The sequence below is a fragment of the Olea europaea genome, chromosome 10, assembly GCF_002742605.1.
Source record: "Olea europaea var. sylvestris chromosome 10, O_europaea_v1, whole genome shotgun sequence".
NCBI lineage: Eukaryota > Viridiplantae > Streptophyta > Magnoliopsida > Lamiales > Oleaceae > Olea > Olea europaea.
Genome location: NC_036246.1, coordinates 31,168,178 through 31,190,041, shown reverse-complemented (window position 1 = coordinate 31,190,041; position 21,864 = coordinate 31,168,178). Strand labels below are relative to the sequence as shown.

The 21,864-nt window shown below is 35.2% G+C and overlaps 2 protein-coding genes across 2 annotated transcripts; both read left to right on the top strand.

The window, feature by feature from the left end:
* The first annotated feature begins 278 nt into the window (after positions 1-278).
* LOC111401813 (nuclear transcription factor Y subunit C-1) lies at positions 279-10,039 on the top strand. Its single transcript, XM_023029727.1, has 2 exons — positions 279-974; positions 9,764-10,039. The coding sequence occupies exons 1-2, from the start codon at positions 316-318 to the stop codon at positions 9,765-9,767; spliced, it is 663 nt and encodes a 220-aa protein (XP_022885495.1). The 5' UTR covers positions 279-315; the 3' UTR covers positions 9,768-10,039.
* A 2,985-nt stretch (positions 10,040-13,024) lies between these two features.
* On the top strand, positions 13,025-15,109 carry LOC111401812. Its single transcript, XM_023029726.1, has 3 exons — positions 13,025-13,593; positions 13,688-13,789; positions 13,890-15,109. Exons 1-3 carry the CDS (start codon positions 13,546-13,548, stop codon positions 14,835-14,837), a joined length of 1,098 nt encoding a protein of 365 aa, XP_022885494.1. The 5' UTR covers positions 13,025-13,545; the 3' UTR covers positions 14,838-15,109.
* The last annotated feature ends 6,755 nt before the right edge of the window (positions 15,110-21,864 follow it).

Sequence of the window (21,864 nt, the reverse complement as noted above, 5' to 3'; positions counted from 1 at the left end):
AGAGCGAAAATCATTAATTTCTTTATAGCTCAACCAATGAAAATGAAGAATAGTGGATAGGGCTATAAGCATTGGCCAAGGAAAAAGAATACACACAAGTATGTGTACGAGCGCCACGCAAGTAACCTATTCCGCCTATCCCCTCTATAAGAGCTACTTCCACACCATCTATGCAACAGAAAATTGTATTATCTGCTACTTCGATAGTACATTCTATTGGCACTATAAATACTGCCTTGGCATAAAATCTATCTATATATTCAACCTTTCTTCTCCCATTAGAGCAATTCTTTAATTCTCCCCCATTCGCAAAAAATGGAAAACAACCCGCAGCAGCTGGCGGCGTCACAGCCGGTGGCGTACCCACCCCAAACACCGTACCACCACCTCCTCCAGCAGCAACAGCAGCAGCTTCAAACGTTCTGGAACTATCAGCGGCAGGAGATCGAGCAGGTGAATGATTTTAAGAACCATCAGTTGCCTTTGGCTCGCATTAAGAAGATCATGAAGGCTGATGAAGATGTGCGTATGATCTCTGCCGAGGCTCCAATCCTCTTCGCGAAGGCGTGTGAGCTCTTCATCCTCGAGCTCACAATCCGATCCTGGCTCCACGCGGAGGAGAACAAGCGTCGTACTCTGCAGAAGAACGACATAGCGGCTGCAATCACACGCACTGATATATTTGATTTTCTGGTGGATATTGTGCCGAGGGATGAAATCAAGGACGACGCCGTGGCATTGGGAGGTATTATCGGCTCCCCGGCGGCCGCGAGTGGGGTTCCGTATTATTATCCGCCAATGGGCCAGCCGATGATGGGGAGACCAGCTGTGTCTGGTGTGGATCCTGGGGTGTACATGCAGGCACCGCCGCCTTCCCAGGCGTGGCAGTCTGTGTGGCAGACTGGTGCAGACGACGGGTCCTACGGCAGTGGCGGTGGTGCCAGCAGTGGCCAGGGTAACATCGACGGCCAAGGGTAATCTTGTATTCTTTCCATCTTTCTCTAAATATTTTGCTGCTTAAAGAATAGAACTTTACTTGAATCTGCCATGTATTTGTTAGCAATTTCTCCTAAAATTCTTCACATACTTTCAGGGAAAATGTAGAAATTGACAATGAGCCGTGTGGAATTTGGAGTTTCAATAATTTACCTTATTATGAGAATGAAAATATTGTTTATCTTTATTATTCTTCATTAAAAATTTCGTCTTTTTGGGTAGTAGTTTTAGTTTTCATTGACCTCTGGAAATTTCACAAGAACTAAGATGGACCATGTGAATTTTATTTTTCCAGAAACAGAAATAATACCATTTTTTGTAAATCAGCATAAAACCATCCTTCAATCCCCTGTAACTATATTAGCTGCAGCAGCTATAAATTTTTGACTTTCAATCCTCATTTAGTATTCTAAGCAGATTGTCATTACTTCATGGTAAATTTCCACTAACAGTCCAGGATAAGAGTTTCAGCTAGATGTGAACATCCAAAAGATTATGCTACATAGGAGAATGAATATGTAGTCTGATGCAACAGTAATTTTGATCATCAAGAGACGATCAAATATACATTACTGGTCTCTTCATTCTCCTTCGCTTAGAAATCCCCAAGTCTTTGTGACCTCAACCTTGACTGGGGACATTAAAATAAATATGTCTAGGTTTGCTCATTGACATTAAAGTCAGATCTATTTTTTCCTCTTAGCCTTTCTAGCCAAGGGAGTCATCTAAGTTTACACAGTTCCTCTATATCTACTTTCTCTATTGTGTCTAGTGCTTCTTCTGTGGTGTTAAACTGCCTGACTCTTCATCGCCCTGATTGGCAATATCTAGCTATACCTTTGTCATTTTTCCACTATATAGTGGATTGAGACTAATTCCAATTTTGGATTTGGGGAATCATAGAAATATTGTGCTCAAGTAGACCAAGGACAACCTAATGTAGAATCCAAAGGATCATGAACTGTCTGGCCTTGGAGCATAGGAATCCCAGTTTATAGACCTTCACCTTCCCTAGGGAAAGTAAAATGGGTAATCCTGAACAGAAATAAATAATTCTTCTGATCGATCCTTCTCTTCTACTGTAGATTGTTCTTTACATTCCATTTATTTTTCTTTATAATAACAAGGCCTCATGTCATTGAGAGGAAACATGTCCTCACTCCCAACAACAGGTGTTGTATTCATGTTTCCTGGCGGCCCATTCATCCCAGATCTCTTGGGTCAATAACTGGCAAAGCTTTAAATATTCAAGTTTTCTATTGGCTATTAGATGGGGAAATTCTTTTTGTTTCAAACATGGAATAATGATCTCATCTTGGCAATATTTTCAGTTATTTTCTTTGCAGCATTTTGGAAGATATTAACACTGTCATGGTTATTCATTTCTTTTGTCTTTGTCTTGGTATTTATAAATTCTTCTTGTGTATTTTCTACACAAATTTCAGGTGGTTGGTCTAAAAAAAATCGATCAGAATTTCATGAAATCTCGTTGTTCTAGTTTGGTCCAAATTTGTTTGGATGTGATTAACTTAGACAGAGTTTTGGTATTGGGCGAGAAATTGTTTTTGTGTTAGCGAACTTTTCTGTCTAGAGAAGTTGAATACCAGAAAATATACTCATATTAATAGAGATAAAATCATGCTTGAAGAATAATAATGTCGTCTTCCTTTCCATTTTGAGAGATATCTGAATTTATAGCTAAATTCTGCTGTCAGATTATAATAATGTATGCCCTTCCATTTTGATTAATATAAATAAAATTGAATTAAAATATTTTTAAAGAAAGATATAGTTCAAATTTTCAATAGTTGAACATTTAATGAGATGGATCTAAATGAAATTTCGAACCCATGGACTTGTGGGAGTATAATGAAACTATTCTCTAAGAAAACTTTGGAAATGGATAGTGAGGAGCTCATGATTTATTGGACTTGAAGTTTGAAAATCAAAATCCCAAGACCATCTTGCACCAACCAGAAATTTTAAAGCACAGGACATGGTTGCATAACAAAGAGGACAGCTTTATCTCTAAAACATCATTTGGGGTTATGGATACCTGCTTAAGTTTTTTAGAGCTAGTTTGTCTATTCAAGACATGAATAAAAATTTTCAATTATAGGTAATTGAGAATGCATTGTTGGCCTTGCTAGTGAAGAAACTTACTTTCTTATAACGACAGATGCCATGCCAAAGTTGCACTTATTCTAGGTGTAAATATGCAAAGTAGATTCATTTTTTTTTTAATTATCTTGTATTTTCATTATCCATTTTTAATATATATTTTGTTATTAAAGTTAGAAAATTCTTAATTTACTATTTTGATAGCATTTTAAGTGTTTTGATTAATGTCGACAATTGATCTGAGATCATCTAGTATATTGAAATTCCTCTCTACAGTTTTCTCTTGTTTCTCCAATTCTTTTCTCTTTTTTGTTCCCTCTTTTTCCCGTTCTATATTAGTGGGCATCGAAGTATAGTCTTTCCTCTAGAGAAACCCTTACCCAAAATCAAAATCTACAATTATCAGTATTGCCCGTCTGAAAAAAAAAAAAAAAAAAAAAAAAAAACCTTTTGTTCATGGTATGTTCAACTAAGAAAAGCTATTCATCATCACAAAAAGTATATTTTTTTTCAACAAAAAATATTTGCTGAATATCTACCCAGCAGAATTGTATAGCTCAATTCACTTGCACCAAAAGATTTTTCAAATTGTCTGTTTTCACAATCTCTTAGCCAATCAACAGCCAACACCAGCTGGCTAAATTAGTAGCCCATATGACGTGACAATATCCAAACTCCATCATCCCTGTGAATCACAGCCCTGTTGACAACCTATGCTACCCACCAGCCATCAGTGCCCATCTCCCTGTTATCTCCCACCACCGCCACCAACCATCTAAAAACCACCACACGCCACCTCAGATTCAGACTCTCACAAGAGACAATGAACAAACTGTCAGCTGCCAGTAGTTTTATTTTACTTCTCTTTTGTGCTGACTTCTACGTGGACTGTCATTTTTAGATATTTTGTTCTTGTGCAGAGCCAACTGAAGTCATTATAGATAATCTGGAGGATCATTATGTTATTTCACAATCTTGTGGTTATCAATTCCTAGTTCAATGCAAATATCATCTCTTTACAAATAATACTTTGATAACAAAAGAAGGGTTTTGATACCTTGATCCACATTGGTTGCTACAATATTTGTAGTTTTAAGTCACCAGAGTCTGCGTTACTTTTAGCTGGGAGAAAGAGATGGAGAATTCATTGGTGACCATCCTATAGTGAAAAAAAACTGATTTCCTACAGTGGAAATGTAGATTTTCTTATAATATATATTATTTCTTAGTTTAAGAATTTTTAAGGCTGAGACAAGGTCAAGTTCAACTCCATTTTACACAGTTCACCCACTTCTATTACACCATTCCTTCATGTTGCCCCTAAACTCCCTATTTCTGCTAATATTCTTTGTTAGAAATTATTAAGTATATAGATAGGACTACCAAAAAAATGGATTTCATATTCTCTGTAGTGTAGAAGTTTTTCCCTGCACGAATTTCTCCTAATTCTCCAGTTATTATTTTTTCTCTCTCTTTCCTTTTCTGTTATGCATCAAAAGATGCCTGTGGTTCCTGACTGCCCTTGTTATTTGTTGATCCAAGGTGGTGGTTTTTNTTTCCATTTTAAAAATCAACTGTAAAATGAGCTCAATATGCTGTTTTGTGATTCACTAATTTAGACTTTTGCAATCTGGCTTTTGATGAAGACATCCATCCTTATAGTTGGACTTTTATTATTGTTTCAGTATTTTAGTTGGACCTTTATTATTGTTTCAGTTGGACTTTTATTTAACCTGTATGCTAATGTCAAGAAATGTTCCTTTTTCACCGATAGCGTAGTTTTTCTGGGGTTCATTGTCTCGTCGACAGGGGTGTCTGCTGACCCTGCTAAGATTCAGGCGATAATTGACTGGCCTGAGCCTAAGGCCATCCATGATGTCAGGAGCTTTCACGGCTTAGCTACGTTTTACCGCCGTTTTATTAAAGGGTTTAGCACTATTATGGCACCTATCACGGAGTGTATGAAGAAAGGGGAGTTTCATTGGACACGAGGGGCGGCGAAGGCCTTTAAGTTAGTCAAGGAGCGAATGACAGAAGCTCCTGTCATGCGTCTTCCCGATTTTTCCAAAGTCTTTGAAGTTGAATGTGACGCTTCTGGGGTAGGTATAGGCGGAGTCTTAAGTCAGGATCGTCACCCTATCGCCTATTTCAGCGAAAAGTTAAATGAGGCCAAACGACGATATTCAACGTATGATAAGGAACTGTATGCGGTGGTCCAGGCTTTACGCTATTGGCGCCACTACTTGTTGCCTCAGGAATTTGTCCTTTATTCGGACCACGAAGCCCTCTGTTACCTCAACTCTCAGAAGAGATTGAGTTCTAGGCATGGACGTTGGGTTGAATATTTGCAGGCCTATTCGTTCGTTTTAAAACACAAGAAGGGCGTTGAGAACCAAGCAGCTGACGCGTTAAGTCGTCGTGTCTCCCTTTTGTCGATCATGAGTGTCAAAGTCATTGGTTTTGACAGGCTTAAGGAGGATTACGAGGCATGCCCAGATTTTAAGGATATCTTTCTCGATTTGCAAGGAGGACAATCAAACAGCACAGATGGCTTTCGACTTGAGAAGGGTTATCTCTTTCGAGCCAATAAATTGTGCATCCCTCGAACTTCAGTTCGAGATTTTATAGTGTGGGAAGTTCACGCGGGAGGGTTAGTCGGTCACTTTGGGCGTGATAAGACCATTGAGGAGGTTGAACGCCAATTCTATTGGCCTAGTTTAAAGAGAGATGTGGCTAAAATCGTTAGTACATGTAACACTTGTCAGTTGGCCAAACAGAAGAAGCAGAACACAGGCCTATACACTCCTCTCCCCGTCCCCAATTGTCCTTGGCAAGACGTTAGTATGGATTTTGTGCTAGGACTGCCATGCACCCCAAAGAAGCATGATTCTATTTTCGTGGTTGTCGATCGTTTCTCGAAAATGGCTCACTTTATCCCCTGTAGCAAAACATCGGATGCGTCCAAGGTTGCCATGTTATTCTTTAATGAGATTGTCAAACTGTATGGGCTTCCCAAGACCATCGTGTCCGATAGGGACGTTCGCTTCACCAGCCACTTTTGGAGGACTTTGTGGCATAAGATGGGTACCAAATTAAAATTTTCTACAGCCTACCACCCTCAAACTGACGGTCAGACCAAAGTTGTTAATCGGAGTCTAGGTAACTTATTACGTTGTCTGGTCCGGGAGAACCTTCGGAATTGGGATTTAATCCTTCCTGTCGCTCAAATCGCGTATAATAGCTCCGTAAATCGTTCATTAGGTATGAGTCCATTTGAAGCCGTTCACGGATACAGGCCTAGGAAACCATTAGATCTCATCCCTATGTCCCCACAGGCTAGAGTGTCAGTATCTGCCGAAGCATTTGCACAACACCTTCGTGATTTGCACATTGAGATCAATAAATAACTTGAAACTAGTAATGCAAATTATAAACTACAAGCTGATTTACATAAACGACACATAGAGTTTAATGTTGGGGATTACGTTATGGTTCGCATTAGGCCAGAGCGGCGTCTACATGGACCCGCCTCCAAATTGCAAGCTCGTAGTGCTGGTCCTTTTAAAATTTTAAAGCAAGTTGGTCCAAATGCATATATTGTCGACATTCCATCCCACATTGGTTATCATCATACTTTCAATGTTGAAGACCTTGTAGCTTATAAAGGCCATTTCATTCCCTCAGATGATCCCCTGTTACCTCCTTTTGTGGACCTTGACCCTCATTCGTTGGCTCCCTCTAACCCACTACCACCTCTCACAGCACACACTGATAAAATTGATGCTATTTTAGATGAAGAAACTGTGTTCACTAATGATGGAGAGGTTCAGCGCTTCCTTGTTCGTTGGGTCGGTCGACCGGATTCTGATTGTGCATGGATCTCCAGGGAGACACTACAGCATTTGGATCCAGATTTGCTAGAGCTTTATCGGAGTCAGCAGGATCTTCCTTGGCCCAGATCGCCTCCCGTCCACCCGAGGGGAGTTGGTGAGGACACCAGGTTCAGACCGCCACTGACGCATTTCTACAGACGCCGGAAGAAACTTGCCCAACCACTCAGCTTATGGTTGGGAGATTGACGAGAGTCTACGGTGACATATCCACTCGACAGGGTCGAGTTTTTCTCCCACCCCGGGAGAGTTGATGAGGACATCCATCCTTATAGTTGGACTTTTATTATTGTTTCAGTATTTTAGTTGGACCTTTATTATTGTTTCAGTTGGACTTTTATTTAAGTTTACGTATTTTAATTAGAACTTAAATAATGGGCTTGGCCCTATATTTCTAGGTTTTCATTATTTAAACCTACCTTGGTTTGTAATTTTCATATTATTGATGAATTTGATGAAATAAAGAGTTGACTTCAGCCGTTTCTCCTCTCTCCCCGCCTCTGCCTTCTTCTTCTCCTCTCTTCTCTCTTCTCTTCTTATTATGTTTACTGAGTTATTCTACATCAGCTTTATTCTTGTGAAGGGAATTGACTGTATCTTGCATCAACTTTTTTCACTACAAAATCCAACACCTTTGCCTTTTTCACCTCCAACACTTTTGACTCTTGGTTTCTTTTATTGTGTCTTCCAAAATATCCTTTTGGAGTAATTTGAAAATAATGTCTCTCTTTTTATCTTTGGGGTTGAAAAAACTAATTGCAGAAGTTTATTAATGGGAATCCATGTTATGATATTTATGAGGCTCCCTACATCACAGCATATAGGTTTCTCAATCGTTCGAATCTTGAAATTGTGCATCGCGGCATTCCCATTCCCTAATCTTTAGATGAAGTTTATTGACAAGTCAACCTATGGTACATATCCTTCCATCTTTGTCAAGTATGTCATACACTAGGTCTCCCACCCCAATCCCGATAGTTGCTTTCCAAGTGTGGTTGTATTATTTCTCATCGTGAAGAAAAAAAATGAGGTTTTTATCGTTGAGCCTATTGAATATTCTAATAGCAAGGATGAGAGTGTCAGCATGAAGCAATTAAGGATTTACTATAGCGTTATTACATATTTGTTTCCTTATCGGGGCACAAGGGGCACATTTGAGCCACCATTGTTACAATCATTTGTTCCTGCATGCCAATCTATTGTGATAGATCCTTGTGCTCCTAATTTTGTGAAGTCAATTGATATTTTGTTTGATGCATTGCACAATATGCTACTTTTTGGAGTTTGTTATCGGTGCTTGGTTCATAAGAAAGACCGTCCCCTTAGTATGAGTTCAATCATGTTTGCTGTCAAAAGTTCAGTACTGACGTTTGGTCAAGACAAAAGATTGGCCACCTTTGGAGTGTAAAGTTTTAGTCTCTCGCTGGAGCCGAGTTTTCTCAGTTGTTGAGAATGATGAGAACCCTTGAAGATTATTATATGCATACTTTCCATGTCTAGATCCTTATTTTAGGAAAAGTTTTAAAGGTTTATTTACTAGATTTCGTAGGATATTATTATGTTTATTCACTAGATTCTCTAGGACTTGATTAAATATTTCTTAATTAAAATAAGTTTTTTGAACCCCGCATAAAAGGGGCTTATACATTGAAAGATATACAACTTTAATAATTAAATAAACTTGATATTCTCCCCCCCATTCTATACTCTCTCCCTCTTATTCTCTTCTCCTCTCTTCCTCTTTCTCTTCTCAATTGTACTTTGTTCTCAACCTCATTCTTGTTCGTTGCATCTGTCATTAAGTATTTCTACTACCAACCCGACAACCCCTGTCCAGCCTCCTCCGTTCAAGTCTACTCGGTCAACATTCACTTCATGTGTCTTACCTTCTCATTATCTCATTTTAACTTCCTCTCAAATCTCACTTTATGCCACTCCCATCATTCTACTACCCATACTATACGAGCAGAAACGTGATGGTTTTGGGTGTGGTCGGTTGTTAAAGATGGAAGAACTGTGAAGGAAAATTTAAATACTCAAGTTGGTATATGAATTGGTTGGCATGAATTTGTTACCCAAAATCTTGAATGGCTCTAAAGTAGTGTGAGACATGCAACATAGTCAGAGGTAACTGTTCATGTTGGCTGAAAAAATAATAATTTCTCCTTAAATTACTTTAAATTAGCATCATCAGAGAATTTTCTTTCCTTTTTGTAAAGAAGATCAAATTAACATTATATCAGCTTGATGATCCCTCGACTAATCGAACATACTTTTACCTAACATTAACGTTTCTTCTATCTTATGCATGTTTGGTAGTGCCTTTAAAAAGCATGGTTGTAAAGTGTTGGTAAGTGGGTGTAGTACTTGTAGAACATTTAAAAAGCATTGATGTTTCTTCTATCATGAAATGTTTGATAGTGCTTTTAAAAAGCATTGATGTTTATTCTATCATGAAATGTGTGGATAAAAAACAGTTTGAACATTTATAAACATTAGCAAAATATAGATTATGTGCTTATAAGTTGTAGGTCCTATGAAACGTGTAGATAAGAAGTATGTTTGATCTGCTTAAATAATAATTTATGATTTGACAAACATGCATTACATTATGTCAAAGATATTTATGTAGGATTTGTTCATTGCCTACCAATTTGTCTGTGCTCGTTTTCTCTCTCTTTCTTCTATTATAACTGACTGGATCGACATATTAAAGATGGAGACGTTAACCACTGCTTCTCTCTCGTTTCTTGCAGTTGAAACAATTTCGTGCTAATACTCGAGTATGGAGCGGCGCAATGGAAACGTCACTCACTTGACAATGCTGCGTGGAATTTCAACTTAAACCGATGAATGTTATTAACTACAGAAAACCATTGATATTGGCTTTGCTGTAATGATTCAATCTCTTCTTGTGCAAGCAACACTTGAGTTATGTGTAGTTATTCCGATCTAGGTCAAATGATACCTCATAGTTGTGTTTCCGTTAATTATCTTGACATGGGACCCATTAAATATTTCTTTTTTATGCTTCTTTAGTGTTTTTAAAATAATAATAATGTTATTTTATTTAACAACTTGTTATTTGAGGCATTAATTTCTTTTAATTATGTTGCTTCAAATAACAAACTACCACATACAATGATTACTGTAATTACTGACTAGAATAACATTACTTTTTCATACATCATGTATGACTTCTAGCACTGAACAAAAATTAAAAAAAATGATAAAATTTTGTTTATTGGACAAGTGTCTTATAGTGTCTATCATACATGCCTCGAGTTTCTATTATTTGTTATTTACGTAAAACAATATTTCAAATTTTGGGCTTAAGCCTTGAAAACTATTTCATTCTTTTATTCTTTCATAGTTGGTCTCAATCCTGAATAAGGAATTTGTAAGGTTCATCGCAGAGAATACAAATGCTTTCTTTCATGTCGTAAATGCAAGTTGTTACGCAGGTTATAGGAGAAAAGTAGTTAAATGCTATTTCTGGTCTTCTCATGAGAAAAATAAGGTCATTAGCACAAAAAGTTCTTTACTTTTCAATGTTATTGTGCAAAACGTTCTATCTTTCATTTTTTTTCCCTTTTTTTTAGCATTTTCATCCCTACCTTTTACTTTTCATTGCGTAAAAGGTTCTTTTCATCCATTTTTTTTTTCAATAAATGACGATTTTCCCTCCCATTCAACTAAAACAAAAAGAAAAGATGAACTACCAACTGTAACTACAGTTCTTTAGTTTTTAAAAAATTACAAAAAAAATTATAAATTATCCACCATCACCACTTTCACAACCTACCTAGTTGTCACATATAGATCCACATAGCACTACATTTTGACCACCATGTCCACCGGACTCCACGACCATTGACCTCGCCTCACTCCCACACCGTCCTCCCACACACGAATTTGAAAGATTTGAACACTTAGGATCCACCAATTTTGGTCAGACAACTCTCACCCTGCAATGTGCCCGTAGAGAGTTTTGGACCAAATATTGAAACAGTTGAGGGGATAATTTGTTTAATTAGATTCATACCCATTATCGTTTAGGTTTGTTGGTGATTCACTTGATGCCAATTTGAAGGTTTAGTGTCGTGGGATGCATGAATTGAAGGAAAAGAGTATGACAAAATACATGTCGCCACTGTCGAATTTCTAGAATTACGACAAAATGATTTGAGGTAGTTTTGAGTGATGTGAAGCTATGTATAGGTTCATTGAGGCGAAGGATAATCGTCGGTGGTAGTTTGTGACCATGGGGGCACTGAAAGTGGGATTGCCATGAAGGATTGTATACAACAGTTTGGTATTTTGGGCTATAACTGTGGTTGTTTCGGATAGATTGATGACCAATACTATGGAGGATTATGTTGGGGAGAGTGAGGCGAGGCTGGTAGTGGTGGATTTCGACGGGTGTTGTGGCCGGAAAGTGATGCTATGTAAATCTATAGGTGGTGGCTTGGAGGGGTTGTGAAAGTGGTGGTAGTGGAGAATTTAGGATTTATCTGTAATGTTTTGAAAAATTTAGGACTATGATTCCAATTAGTTATTTATTTTTCTTTTCTGCTCCTTTTGTTTTATTTGAATAGGAGGCTAAAATTGTCATTTTGTCGAAAAATGGATGAAAAGAACTTTCTACACAATGAAAGGTGAAATGTATTTGTGAAAATGTCAAAAAATGAAATTTAGGGATATTTTGCATAATAACATTAAAAGGTATGGACCTTTTATGGTAATTACCCAGAAAAATATATATAAATTTACAATCCATTTCCAAAGAAGCTTCACGGAAAGTAACAAATGAAGGAGAACTTCAACTCTAGGGGAAAAATGAATGAATTAATGAGACAAATAATTTTGATTTTTTTTTCTACAGAAGAGTAGAATAATGGGGCATATGTAGAAATACGGGACAGGCGTTTTGAACGGGCAATTCTCATTATGTCTTAATCAATTATACAATTATATTATTTTTCACGACAAGTTCTCTATTGTACTCGAAAGCGAACTATTAAATCATTTAGGGCCTGTTCGATTCATAGAATTTTTCATGAATTTTCCACCTTTAGGGTTGTTTGATTGCACCTTTTTTATTGGCAATTCCTTTTCTTTTCCCCTCCCCCACCTCATTTTTCAGGTGAAAAATTATACTAATCAAACACATTTAATTGACAATTCCCTGTAAAATAAGTTCTAGGCAATTCAATTCCCTGAAACTAGTTTTCTTTCTACCCAAATTTCATTCTTACAATCAAAAGGACCCTTAATTTTAATTTTTGTCTTGCTTTCATATTGTTTGAGTCTCATTTTTTCATCAAAATACATTATTCAACTGTGATTTGATCTCACTTCAACCACACATTCTTCAATAAAATAATATTTCACGTAAATTCATGACTTTTCTTTATTTTTTAATCACATATTTTTCATCAGTACACTATTCAAAAATACAATTTTTTTATTTTTATTTTTTTTAAAGACAAGAATGGGGGCTCAAACAAGAGCTTTGGAATCTCTACCTCTTTCCCAAATCCCATGTAAAGTCTTAGATTTTATTGTCTGTTTAATAACTAAATCGCCAAAACTAGCTTCATTGCAATCTAATGACAACAATTAACAAAATAATTAGAACTGATCAAAGGCTTTTGCTATCGTTGAACTAGTCTTTTCTTATTTTAGTTGTTCTTACATAATTAAAAATAAGTAAATAAGCTGTACTTTCTTGATACTGATCTCACATTTCCCAGTTCGTAGTTTGTCTGCCGGGAATATTCCCCCCCTTGTCTGGTGCCAACCCTACATGTTTAAACAAACCCATAATTTTTTATTCTCCGTTGAATCTACTAATTTCATGTTTGATATACTCGATTGAATAGTATGACGAAGGAAAGGCACAAGGATAAAATTTAAGCTTGATATGCTCGTTATGCTAGACTCGATGGAATTGAGAAAAGAAGAAAAATGATAAAAAATAATAATAATAATAATAAAAAATAAAAATAAAAATTGTCCATTATTCTATTCAACCCTATGTAATTCTGCACATTAAACACGGCACAAAGTCTGTCCAACCCTGTCTAGTTTTGGACATCAAACACGGCACAAAATCTTCCACCGGTCGCTTTCTACTTGAGATTTTAAACCAAACCCTTCAGTCTAATCTTGAATTAAATACAGTTGTAACCTTCTGGTGTCGAATATTTTACTTAAGGTCTGTTAAAATATTCCTGCAATCCTCAAATCCAAACGCGTTTAAGGTCTAAATCTATATTAATTGACCTAAAACAAAAAGAAATCTATTGTTCCCATCAACAAACAACAATTTCTTGGCACTTTAACCTGAACAAGACAATGGATTCTTGTTAAGGTTTAGCCTGGTCTATTCTGTTCTTCATTCTCTCAGTGTACCAACCCACATTAATATTGAATCCAGAATCATACTCTGCTTCTATTTGAAATCTTCAAAGGTTTTTCTTACAACCTTAAAAGCCTTTCCACCAGCTTATGAATTGTCAGAAACATCAAGAATATGGGAAAGAGCACCGAGAAACATGTAAAGATTTCATCAGGAATGAAGGTATACACAGAGTTTTCATCATCTTCAATAAGGTTAGTATCTTAAAAAAAATTTATGAGCATAGATTTTGAAATTCTGAGTTTTCTCATAACAGATGAATCAAGGGACTATGGAGGCCGATATGAGAAAATCGTCACCAAGTCCAGTACCAAAATCTCCTACACAAAATGGCAGACCAAGAAGCGTGATTATTAAGGTAAAAGCGAATTTTTAAGTGTTTCATGTATTTCCTGGGAAAAGGAGAGATTGTATCTAATTTCGTCTCTTTATTTCTTTAATTGTTTAAAATGAAACAGAAGGCTAAAACGGTGATTCCTGCTCACATAGTAGCAGAAGCTATATCAACACTCAATGGTCTTGATCTTAGATGGTCAGGACCCATAACCCCAACAGAAAGGCAATATGTGGAACAATACGTTTTAGCAAAATACCCAGAGTACTCGAACGCACTTGTAGAAGGAGGAGAAAAGACGGATCTATACGATCTTTGCATCAAAGAAAATCCGTCGGCGCCCCAACTGGATGACAAGCGAAAATCACTACGTGGTGTTCCAAGAGACTCATTTGGGCCATCCTCTGGAATTAGTCACCCAGATCCCAAGAGAACACAGTTGGAGCCGTCTCGACTGCTTAACATCCTCACAAAGAAATCCTCCTTCCATGGGAGCTTCGTGTCGATCCCTGAAATTCAAGCTCGAAACAATGTTCTAAACCACTTTGGACTATCAGACGAGGAGTATCTTGTTCTTTTCACTCAAAACAGGAAGGATGCAATGATGTTAGTTGGAGAGAGCTACCCGTTCTTCAAGGGGAACTTCTATTTGACTGTAATCGGGGAAGATGCTGATTATGTAAGGGAATTTGCAGGCTACAAAGAATCAAGAGTGATTCCTGCACCAGAATCTTGGTTGGATTTGAGGATTAAAGGATCACAACTCAGCCAATACTTCAGAAGGAAGTGCAAACACGCTCCTAAAGGACTATTTTCTTACCCGGCAGAAGTGAATGGGACTCGATACTCTATGCATTGGATTTCAGAAGCCCATCGTAATTCTTGGCATATTCTACTTGATGCAACTGCCTTGGTGGTGGGGGAAGATCGGCTAAATCTCATGCTCCACAGGCCAGATTTTGTGCTGTGCAGTCTTGATAATTCACACGCTAATTCTTTAACAATCACCTGCCTTCTCGTTAGAAGAAAATCATTCGACATGTCAACGGCCTCAATTCAAGAACATGAGTAAGCATGTTCGTACTCCTGTAAAAGCATCAAAGACAGGTGTCATAACTAAGAAATATTAAGTGATCGTATTCATAAAGATAAAAAGATCTTCTGACTTGGTTAAGTAACAGTCTTATTTCGTGCAGCCACTATCTAGATTGACCAATTACTGATCAATCTGTAAGATCCCTTGAAATTAGGAGAAATTTCCGACTTACGAGCGGAATCACTGATATGAATCTTTGTTCATGGTTTCAAGTTTCTAAATTGATCTAATACATACAAGTTCTTTTGCATTCTGTACAGAAAATTAATGTACCATTCGTAAATTAATGTTCCTTCAGCTAAAAATACACTAAAATTATGAAAGCATTCATCCGAAGCAAAGTGTCTTATTGAAAACCATCAAAGATTGAACCAAATACAATAATATTCAACACGAGGAAATGCGAACTTCTAATCAGACAAAGATCTAAGATATACCAGCAAAGTTCAGAGAAAGGAGAAATGAATTGCAATATTCTTGCCATAAGTAAATAAAAATGAGACAACTAACTTGTAAAACGAAATTGGAAACCACCTCTGTTTTTGCCACCTATAATTCTGAAAATAAAACGTCTAATTCAGCTCTGTTGTTTCTGATATCAATACCTACTTCTTCCGTCCACGGGCAGATCCAAGAATTTGGAAGCACGGGCTAAACAGTGATATCATCAGCTCGACCATTGGGACTCGACCCGTGGGCGGCTCGTACTTGTTTCAAGACGAACCCTATCAGTCTAGCACAAATCGAGCAGGCATTTTCGGCGAGCAACTTGTGGACGACACAACAATAACAATCATTAAACCAAAAAGGCAACAAGAAGTCAACAACAACTATTAAGCCCAACCAAACACATCATTAGATATGAATTAAGCTCAACATAGTTCAATATAAAAATCATTAATTAAACACCAAAAAAATCATATAAAGATAATACAAAGATTATTAGGCTCAACACAATTCAATATAAAAATCATTGCTTAAAACATCAAAAAAAAAAAAAATCATATAAAGATAATAGAAAGATTATTAGCTTATAGAGTCATTTGATCCCCATTTTTTCAGACCAACGAGTGATTTTATCCACTTCCCAAAAGCACCCATTTTGGAAGAAAATTAAATTAAAGATTAAAACACACAATTTTTTACAATATATGAAGACAAAACAGAACGAAATATAGAGATTTTTGCAATAAGCGCTTTCATTAATCTCTTCGCTAAATACAAATTAATCAAACTAAACAAATATGAAAAAAAAAGAATATGGAAAAAAAAACCAAAGAAATTACTAAAATGATGTGAAATCAAATTACTGCTAATCTGATTCTTAAAGGTGAGATATTTCGACTGTAGCATTCTGCATTCTGGTGCTCGATTGTCCATCAATTCCTTCTTTACCGTTCGCACCATTGTTTGATTGTTCTTGCAAGATAAATATAAAAACGAGAAAGTAAAAAATGAAGGGGTAATTCGATTGTTCGAACAAAATTGGTAAGTGAATTTTGACTTTTATAACCTAGATGGTTCGTAATTGTGGTAAAGATTTCAGGAGGAAACGTATGGGGGGATAACTTTGAGAATAGCTGGAAAATTCTTAATGTTTTTCACAATAGCCTTTCCTATTAAAAGTACTATATTGTCCTTAATGAAATTATTTGTAAGATCTATTTTATATCTTTAAAGATTTATCAATCAGGCCCTATATCAATATTTTTCAATCTTTTGAACAATTTTAAATATTCTTTATATTTTAATAATTCTTTAAAAATTATAGGTTGACCTCTCTTAGTTATGTATCCTTTAAATAGTCCTTCTGAGATTTCTTCTTGTATATTTGTATGTTTAGTTATAATATCTTCTACTTTTCTTATTTTTCTACTAGTTCCTACAGAATCAAATCCTATATTATTTCTACAATTATAATCTATATCTCTGTATATTTCTTCTATTTTTTCTCTACCAACAGGAAATATATCATCAGATTTTTTATCTAGTTTAAGTAAGAACGAAACATCTTTTTCATCTAAAAATAAAATAAGATTATTATCATTATTAATAGTGGAAGTGGATGCTTGTGAATTGTTCATGAAAATAATTAAAGCATAAGCATGTAAAAATAATTTAATAACTTACAGTAATCAATTGGAAATAAACAGGTTTTCCCTCCAGTATGCTCTTATAGATGCTTTGTATGTACTTAATCAATCTTCTGAATCAAGTAAAGATTTAAAATGTTTTGAAATCATTTGGGTCCACAACTGCTTCCGCAAAAGGCTTTTCAATTAAGGTTGCATTTCTCATTCTAGAGAACTAGCCGTGTTTCCACAGACGCTATCTCACAGTATCCAGAGTCTCTGTTTTCACCTCTATCCAAACTCTTTTCAAAATCAAGTTCCTACTTGGAACGAAATTTTAAAAGATAACTCACACACAAGGTGCTACAAATTTTTGTTAGGAAACTGCCTTTTTCCCCTAACCCATTCATCAAATACGGGTACTTTGGCATGGCTAACATCCATTCAAAATCAAAGTTTTGAAAATCTTTTAAAATCTCTATCTGTACTGCCGAGGAATCATGAGAAACTTAACGAAATCCTTTTATGTAACCTTTGTTGAACATAACAAACTTTACTTTAATATTCATGAACTGAAATTGTACATGCTTACAAATTATATTTACATACCTTTGGTACTCACCTTATGAAGTTTAGAACTCCATAAGTGATTACCTTATTACACGCTTTCCTATCTTCAAGCTATCTAATATTTTTCTGAATACAAGTAGTGTATACAGATTACAAAAGGTTTCTCTCAAATGTGTTTAAGAGAAGTTATTTCAAGGTATTTCGAGATGCTCTCCTTCTTCCTTCATGTCCCCTTTTATAGGAGATTTTGGAATCTTATCTTGGACAGGTGTTTTCCTTTTTTCTTTGTTGGGTAGCTAGGCCATCTTATCTCCACCAAATTCTTCATTGTCTTCTTGTTGGGTGGACCACTTCTTTTGAGAGTAGATGCCTTATCTTTTGGGTTTGTCTGCCACTTGTAACTATTGGTGAGGAGTAGTTACAATTATAGAGACTTTTCTTGTATTATCTTCTGTCTTCTAGTAGCTATAGTTTTTTTTTAATAAATTTCTTTATTAAAGTAGTGATAAAGGGTTACTTTAGTCACCATCACTTCTCCATTTTCGAATCAAAGAATTCTACAGGGAATTCTTCATCATTAAGAGATGCTTGACTCATATCTTCAACAACACAGTATTCACAATGGTGATCACTGTAATTCCAGAGTAATTTGTATAGTTCTTTAGCCACATCCTCTGATCCGTGCACTTGGTTGGATATAATTGCAGATAATAAATGGTCAAGATAACAAATATCTTCTTCTTTGGTTTCCATCCTTGCATTGGAATAGATAATATGATTTTCAGATGGATAAACCCATATTTTTTCTTTCTCAGTAATTATCTGAGTTACATGCTCAAATATCTCTTTATATCCTTTTGCTCTTCTATAGGGCATCATATTAAGAATATCTTGATATCCATTTTTAACAACCTTTTGATTGGCTGGTAAAAAATGTTGATTTGTTAGTCCCATTTTGATCACATGGAACGATGGATGCATATATTCAAGAACAGGATCTCATTCCATTGTTGCTGAATGAAATCTGATATATATATTTGTTGTTTTAACAACTTCAGTATATTTTTTAACAGCTTTCCTAATGTTGGCTGGAAGCTGAGCTATCTCCTTGAGATCTTTACTAGGATATATACAAAGTATATTTCCTATTTCAAAGCAATTTCGAACCTAGTTGGCTGGTGCTCCTGGATAAAAATTTATTTTGTTATATTTCGAATAGTGGAGAGTCTTCATCCACTTTCCAATCTCCAGATACCAGTCTGATAGAATGTTAAAAATAACAATAAAAAGTGTTACTTCTTCATAGTTATCTTTTTTAGGCATTTTTGCTTCATGGCATATTTTGACAATATCTTTGGGATCTATCCTTTCAATAGAAAGTTTAGATTGAATTTGGCTCTGTGAAGAGCTACCTTCTCTTTTGATATCTTGAATATCTCTATTATCAGTAATAGGTTTAAGTATTCCCTGTGAAGGGGTTCCTATTACCTTCTTTTCTTTCCCTTTATCCTCGGGGAGAGCGCTAGTATTCACAAGTCCCTGTGAGGGATACTAGTCTTGGTACAAGAAACTTCTGCCTCATGGGCTAATTCTTGCCTCGAAGGCTATCTTGGATATTTTGAATTTGGGTTTCCAAATAGGAAATTTTTATCTCAAGTATCTGGACTTTCGTCCTTAATTGTTCTACCTCCATCCCTGCTAAGATAATCAGGAAGAAAGTTAGCTTTTCCTTTAATTTATTCAATATCAAATTTGAAATATGAAAACCAAATTTGTATTCTAATAATATATCTATTAGTCACAGATGGATCAACATTATTTTTCAAAAATGCTTTAACTTGAGTATTATCAGTTCTAATCAAGAACTTCTTTGGTAATAATAATCTTCATATTTCTGAACTCCTCTTTTTACAGCAATGAGTTCTTTTCTATTCGTCTCATATCTTGTTTCAACTTCTTTGAATGTCCCTGATGTATAACCTGCAAGTATCTCAGGACAAGAACAATCTTTTTCACATTTATATTCTTTATGATTCTTTTTAACCTTTAACACTGCTCCCCAGTAGTAATCTGAAACATCAGTTTCCAGGATAAAAAAATCTTCTTCTTGGGGTATTACAAGTTTAGGCAATACCTTCAATTCTTCTTTTACCTTTCTTATATTTTCACAATCTTGTTCTTCCCAAGACCACATTATATTTTTTCTTAATTTTGGAAGAAAATAATTTTTCAATTTAGCACAATTTTCAATGAATCCTTCAGCATAATTTAATATACCAAGGAAGCTTTGTAATTGTTTTTTGTCTTCGATTTCTTCAGGAAATTCTTGAAATTTTTCTCCAATATGGGATTGCAATTGCAATTCTCCTTCTTTTATAAATAATCCTAAGAATTCTATTTCTGTTTTAGCCATCTCAGCTTTCTTTTGAGAAAGTGTAATACCATGTTTTTTCATAATATAACAGAATTTCTCAAGATGCTCAATATGTTCATCGATATTGTTTGAATGAATAAGTAAATCATCTACGTATACAATACAAAAATGAGTAATTGGTTTGATTACCTCATCCATTCTTCTCTGAAATATCTGTGGTGCATTTTTCAACCCAAATGACATTACATTCCATTCGTATTTGTCCTAAAGGATTGGGGGTACTAAATGCAGTTAGTGGTTTACTTTCTTCTGTAAGCATGATTTGCCAAAACCCTGACTTACAATCAAATTTTGAGAATATCTTTTTGTTCTGTACTTGTTTAATAAGGATATCCTTATTTGGCAAGTAGTATCCATCAAACTTGGTGACTTCATTTAATTTTTTGTAGTTTATTACCATTCTGGCTTTTCCTCTTTTTATCTCACTGTGTTTTCTAACCATAAAGGTTGGGCTGCTATGTGGGCTTTTGCTTAGCCTAATCAATCTAGCTTCTAACAATTCTTTTATCTGGTTTTTAAATTCTTTTTGATAATCAACACTATATTTCATAGGTTTGACCCTTACTATAGTATCTGGATTAGTTAAATCTATTTTTGCCTTTACTTTATCTGTATTCCATTTTTCTAATGGATTTTCAGAATATGTTTCAGAGATTTCTCTTTTCAATTTTTCTAACCTATTTTCTGTTGTCATTTTTAAGACTGTAACTGGTTTAAATTTTTCTGTACTCCAACATTCACCACGCTGGGTTGAAGAACTCTGATATTTTATATTTCTATATGCAATTGTAACAGCTTTATTTATTTTTGGTGTAAATATTTTATGTGCACAAGGTGTTGAGAACATATACTTATCAATATATTGTGTAAATGGCGCATATTTTAATAGGAAATTTTGTCCTAATAAAATATCACATCCAATTGTGGTTGACATATATATTGTATCAACAAATACTTCTCTAAAAGAGATTAGAAAAGGTACTTGAGTAGCATACTTACTGTATATTACTTTATTTCCTCCTGCTGTTGTAGCAGTTATTACCTTCTTTGAATTATATTTCCAGTATTCAGATGGCAATACATTTGGTAAGCATAAGCTTATAGTACTTCCTGTATCTAAGTAAGCATGAAATTTAATTTTACAATAATTTTTTATATTGAGTGTAATTTCAATATATGGGCTCATGTGATTAGTACTTATTATTCTTTCCATGATAACAATGATTTCATATTTTCATCTATTCTTGGAGTGATAATTGGATTATCGTCAACTGTTAATTTCAAATATCCTTGGCAGATTTTATAGGGACTATATTTCTCAAGAAAGTTCATTCCTAGTAGAATAGGTGAACGATCCACTCCATATAATTCATCTTTATATAGAATTATTTCTTTAGTATATTCTTTCTGATCCTCTCCTACAAGTATAAGAGGGATTTTAACATATTTTCTTATTTCAAGATTATTTCCTAAATAATCCTTAAATATATATGGTTCTGGTATTTCAAAGTCTATTAGATGATTAACAAACTTGGTATTTACATGACTTTTATCTGCTCCAGTATCTATAAGGACAAGAAGATTTTTCTTAAATCCTTCTTGGTTTACATATCTTGTCTTAATGTAATATTGTGAACTTGATGGTTCAGCAATACTTAAATTTTTAAGTCTGCTTATCCTAAAGTCTTGTTTAGAGGGAAATCTTGCAATAAGATTATCTCCTTCTAAGATGACACTATTTCTTCTTATTAATTTTCCTTCAGAATTAATTTCTTTTGCTTATTTGTGGAAATCAAGTATTATTTGTTCTGGTATTGTTACTTCATGTTCTTGATATTTCCTAGGAGGTATGTACTGTGCTAATTCCTCAAAATCTTTATGTATGATTATGTTATCAGTTATTTTCCTTAAATTGTGATGATGGCTA

Coding starts and splice junctions, on each gene's coding strand:
- LOC111401813 (XM_023029727.1), top strand. CDS start 316: ATGGAAAACAACCCGCAGCAGCTGGCGGCGTCACAGCCGGTGGCGTAC.
- LOC111401812 (XM_023029726.1), top strand. CDS start 13,546: ATGGGAAAGAGCACCGAGAAACATGTAAAGATTTCATCAGGAATGAAG. Junction 13,594..13,687: donor AGATTTCATCAGGAATGAAG/GTATACACAGAG, acceptor TTCTCATAACAG/ATGAATCAAGGGACTATGGA. Junction 13,790..13,889: donor CAAGAAGCGTGATTATTAAG/GTAAAAGCGAAT, acceptor AAAATGAAACAG/AAGGCTAAAACGGTGATTCC.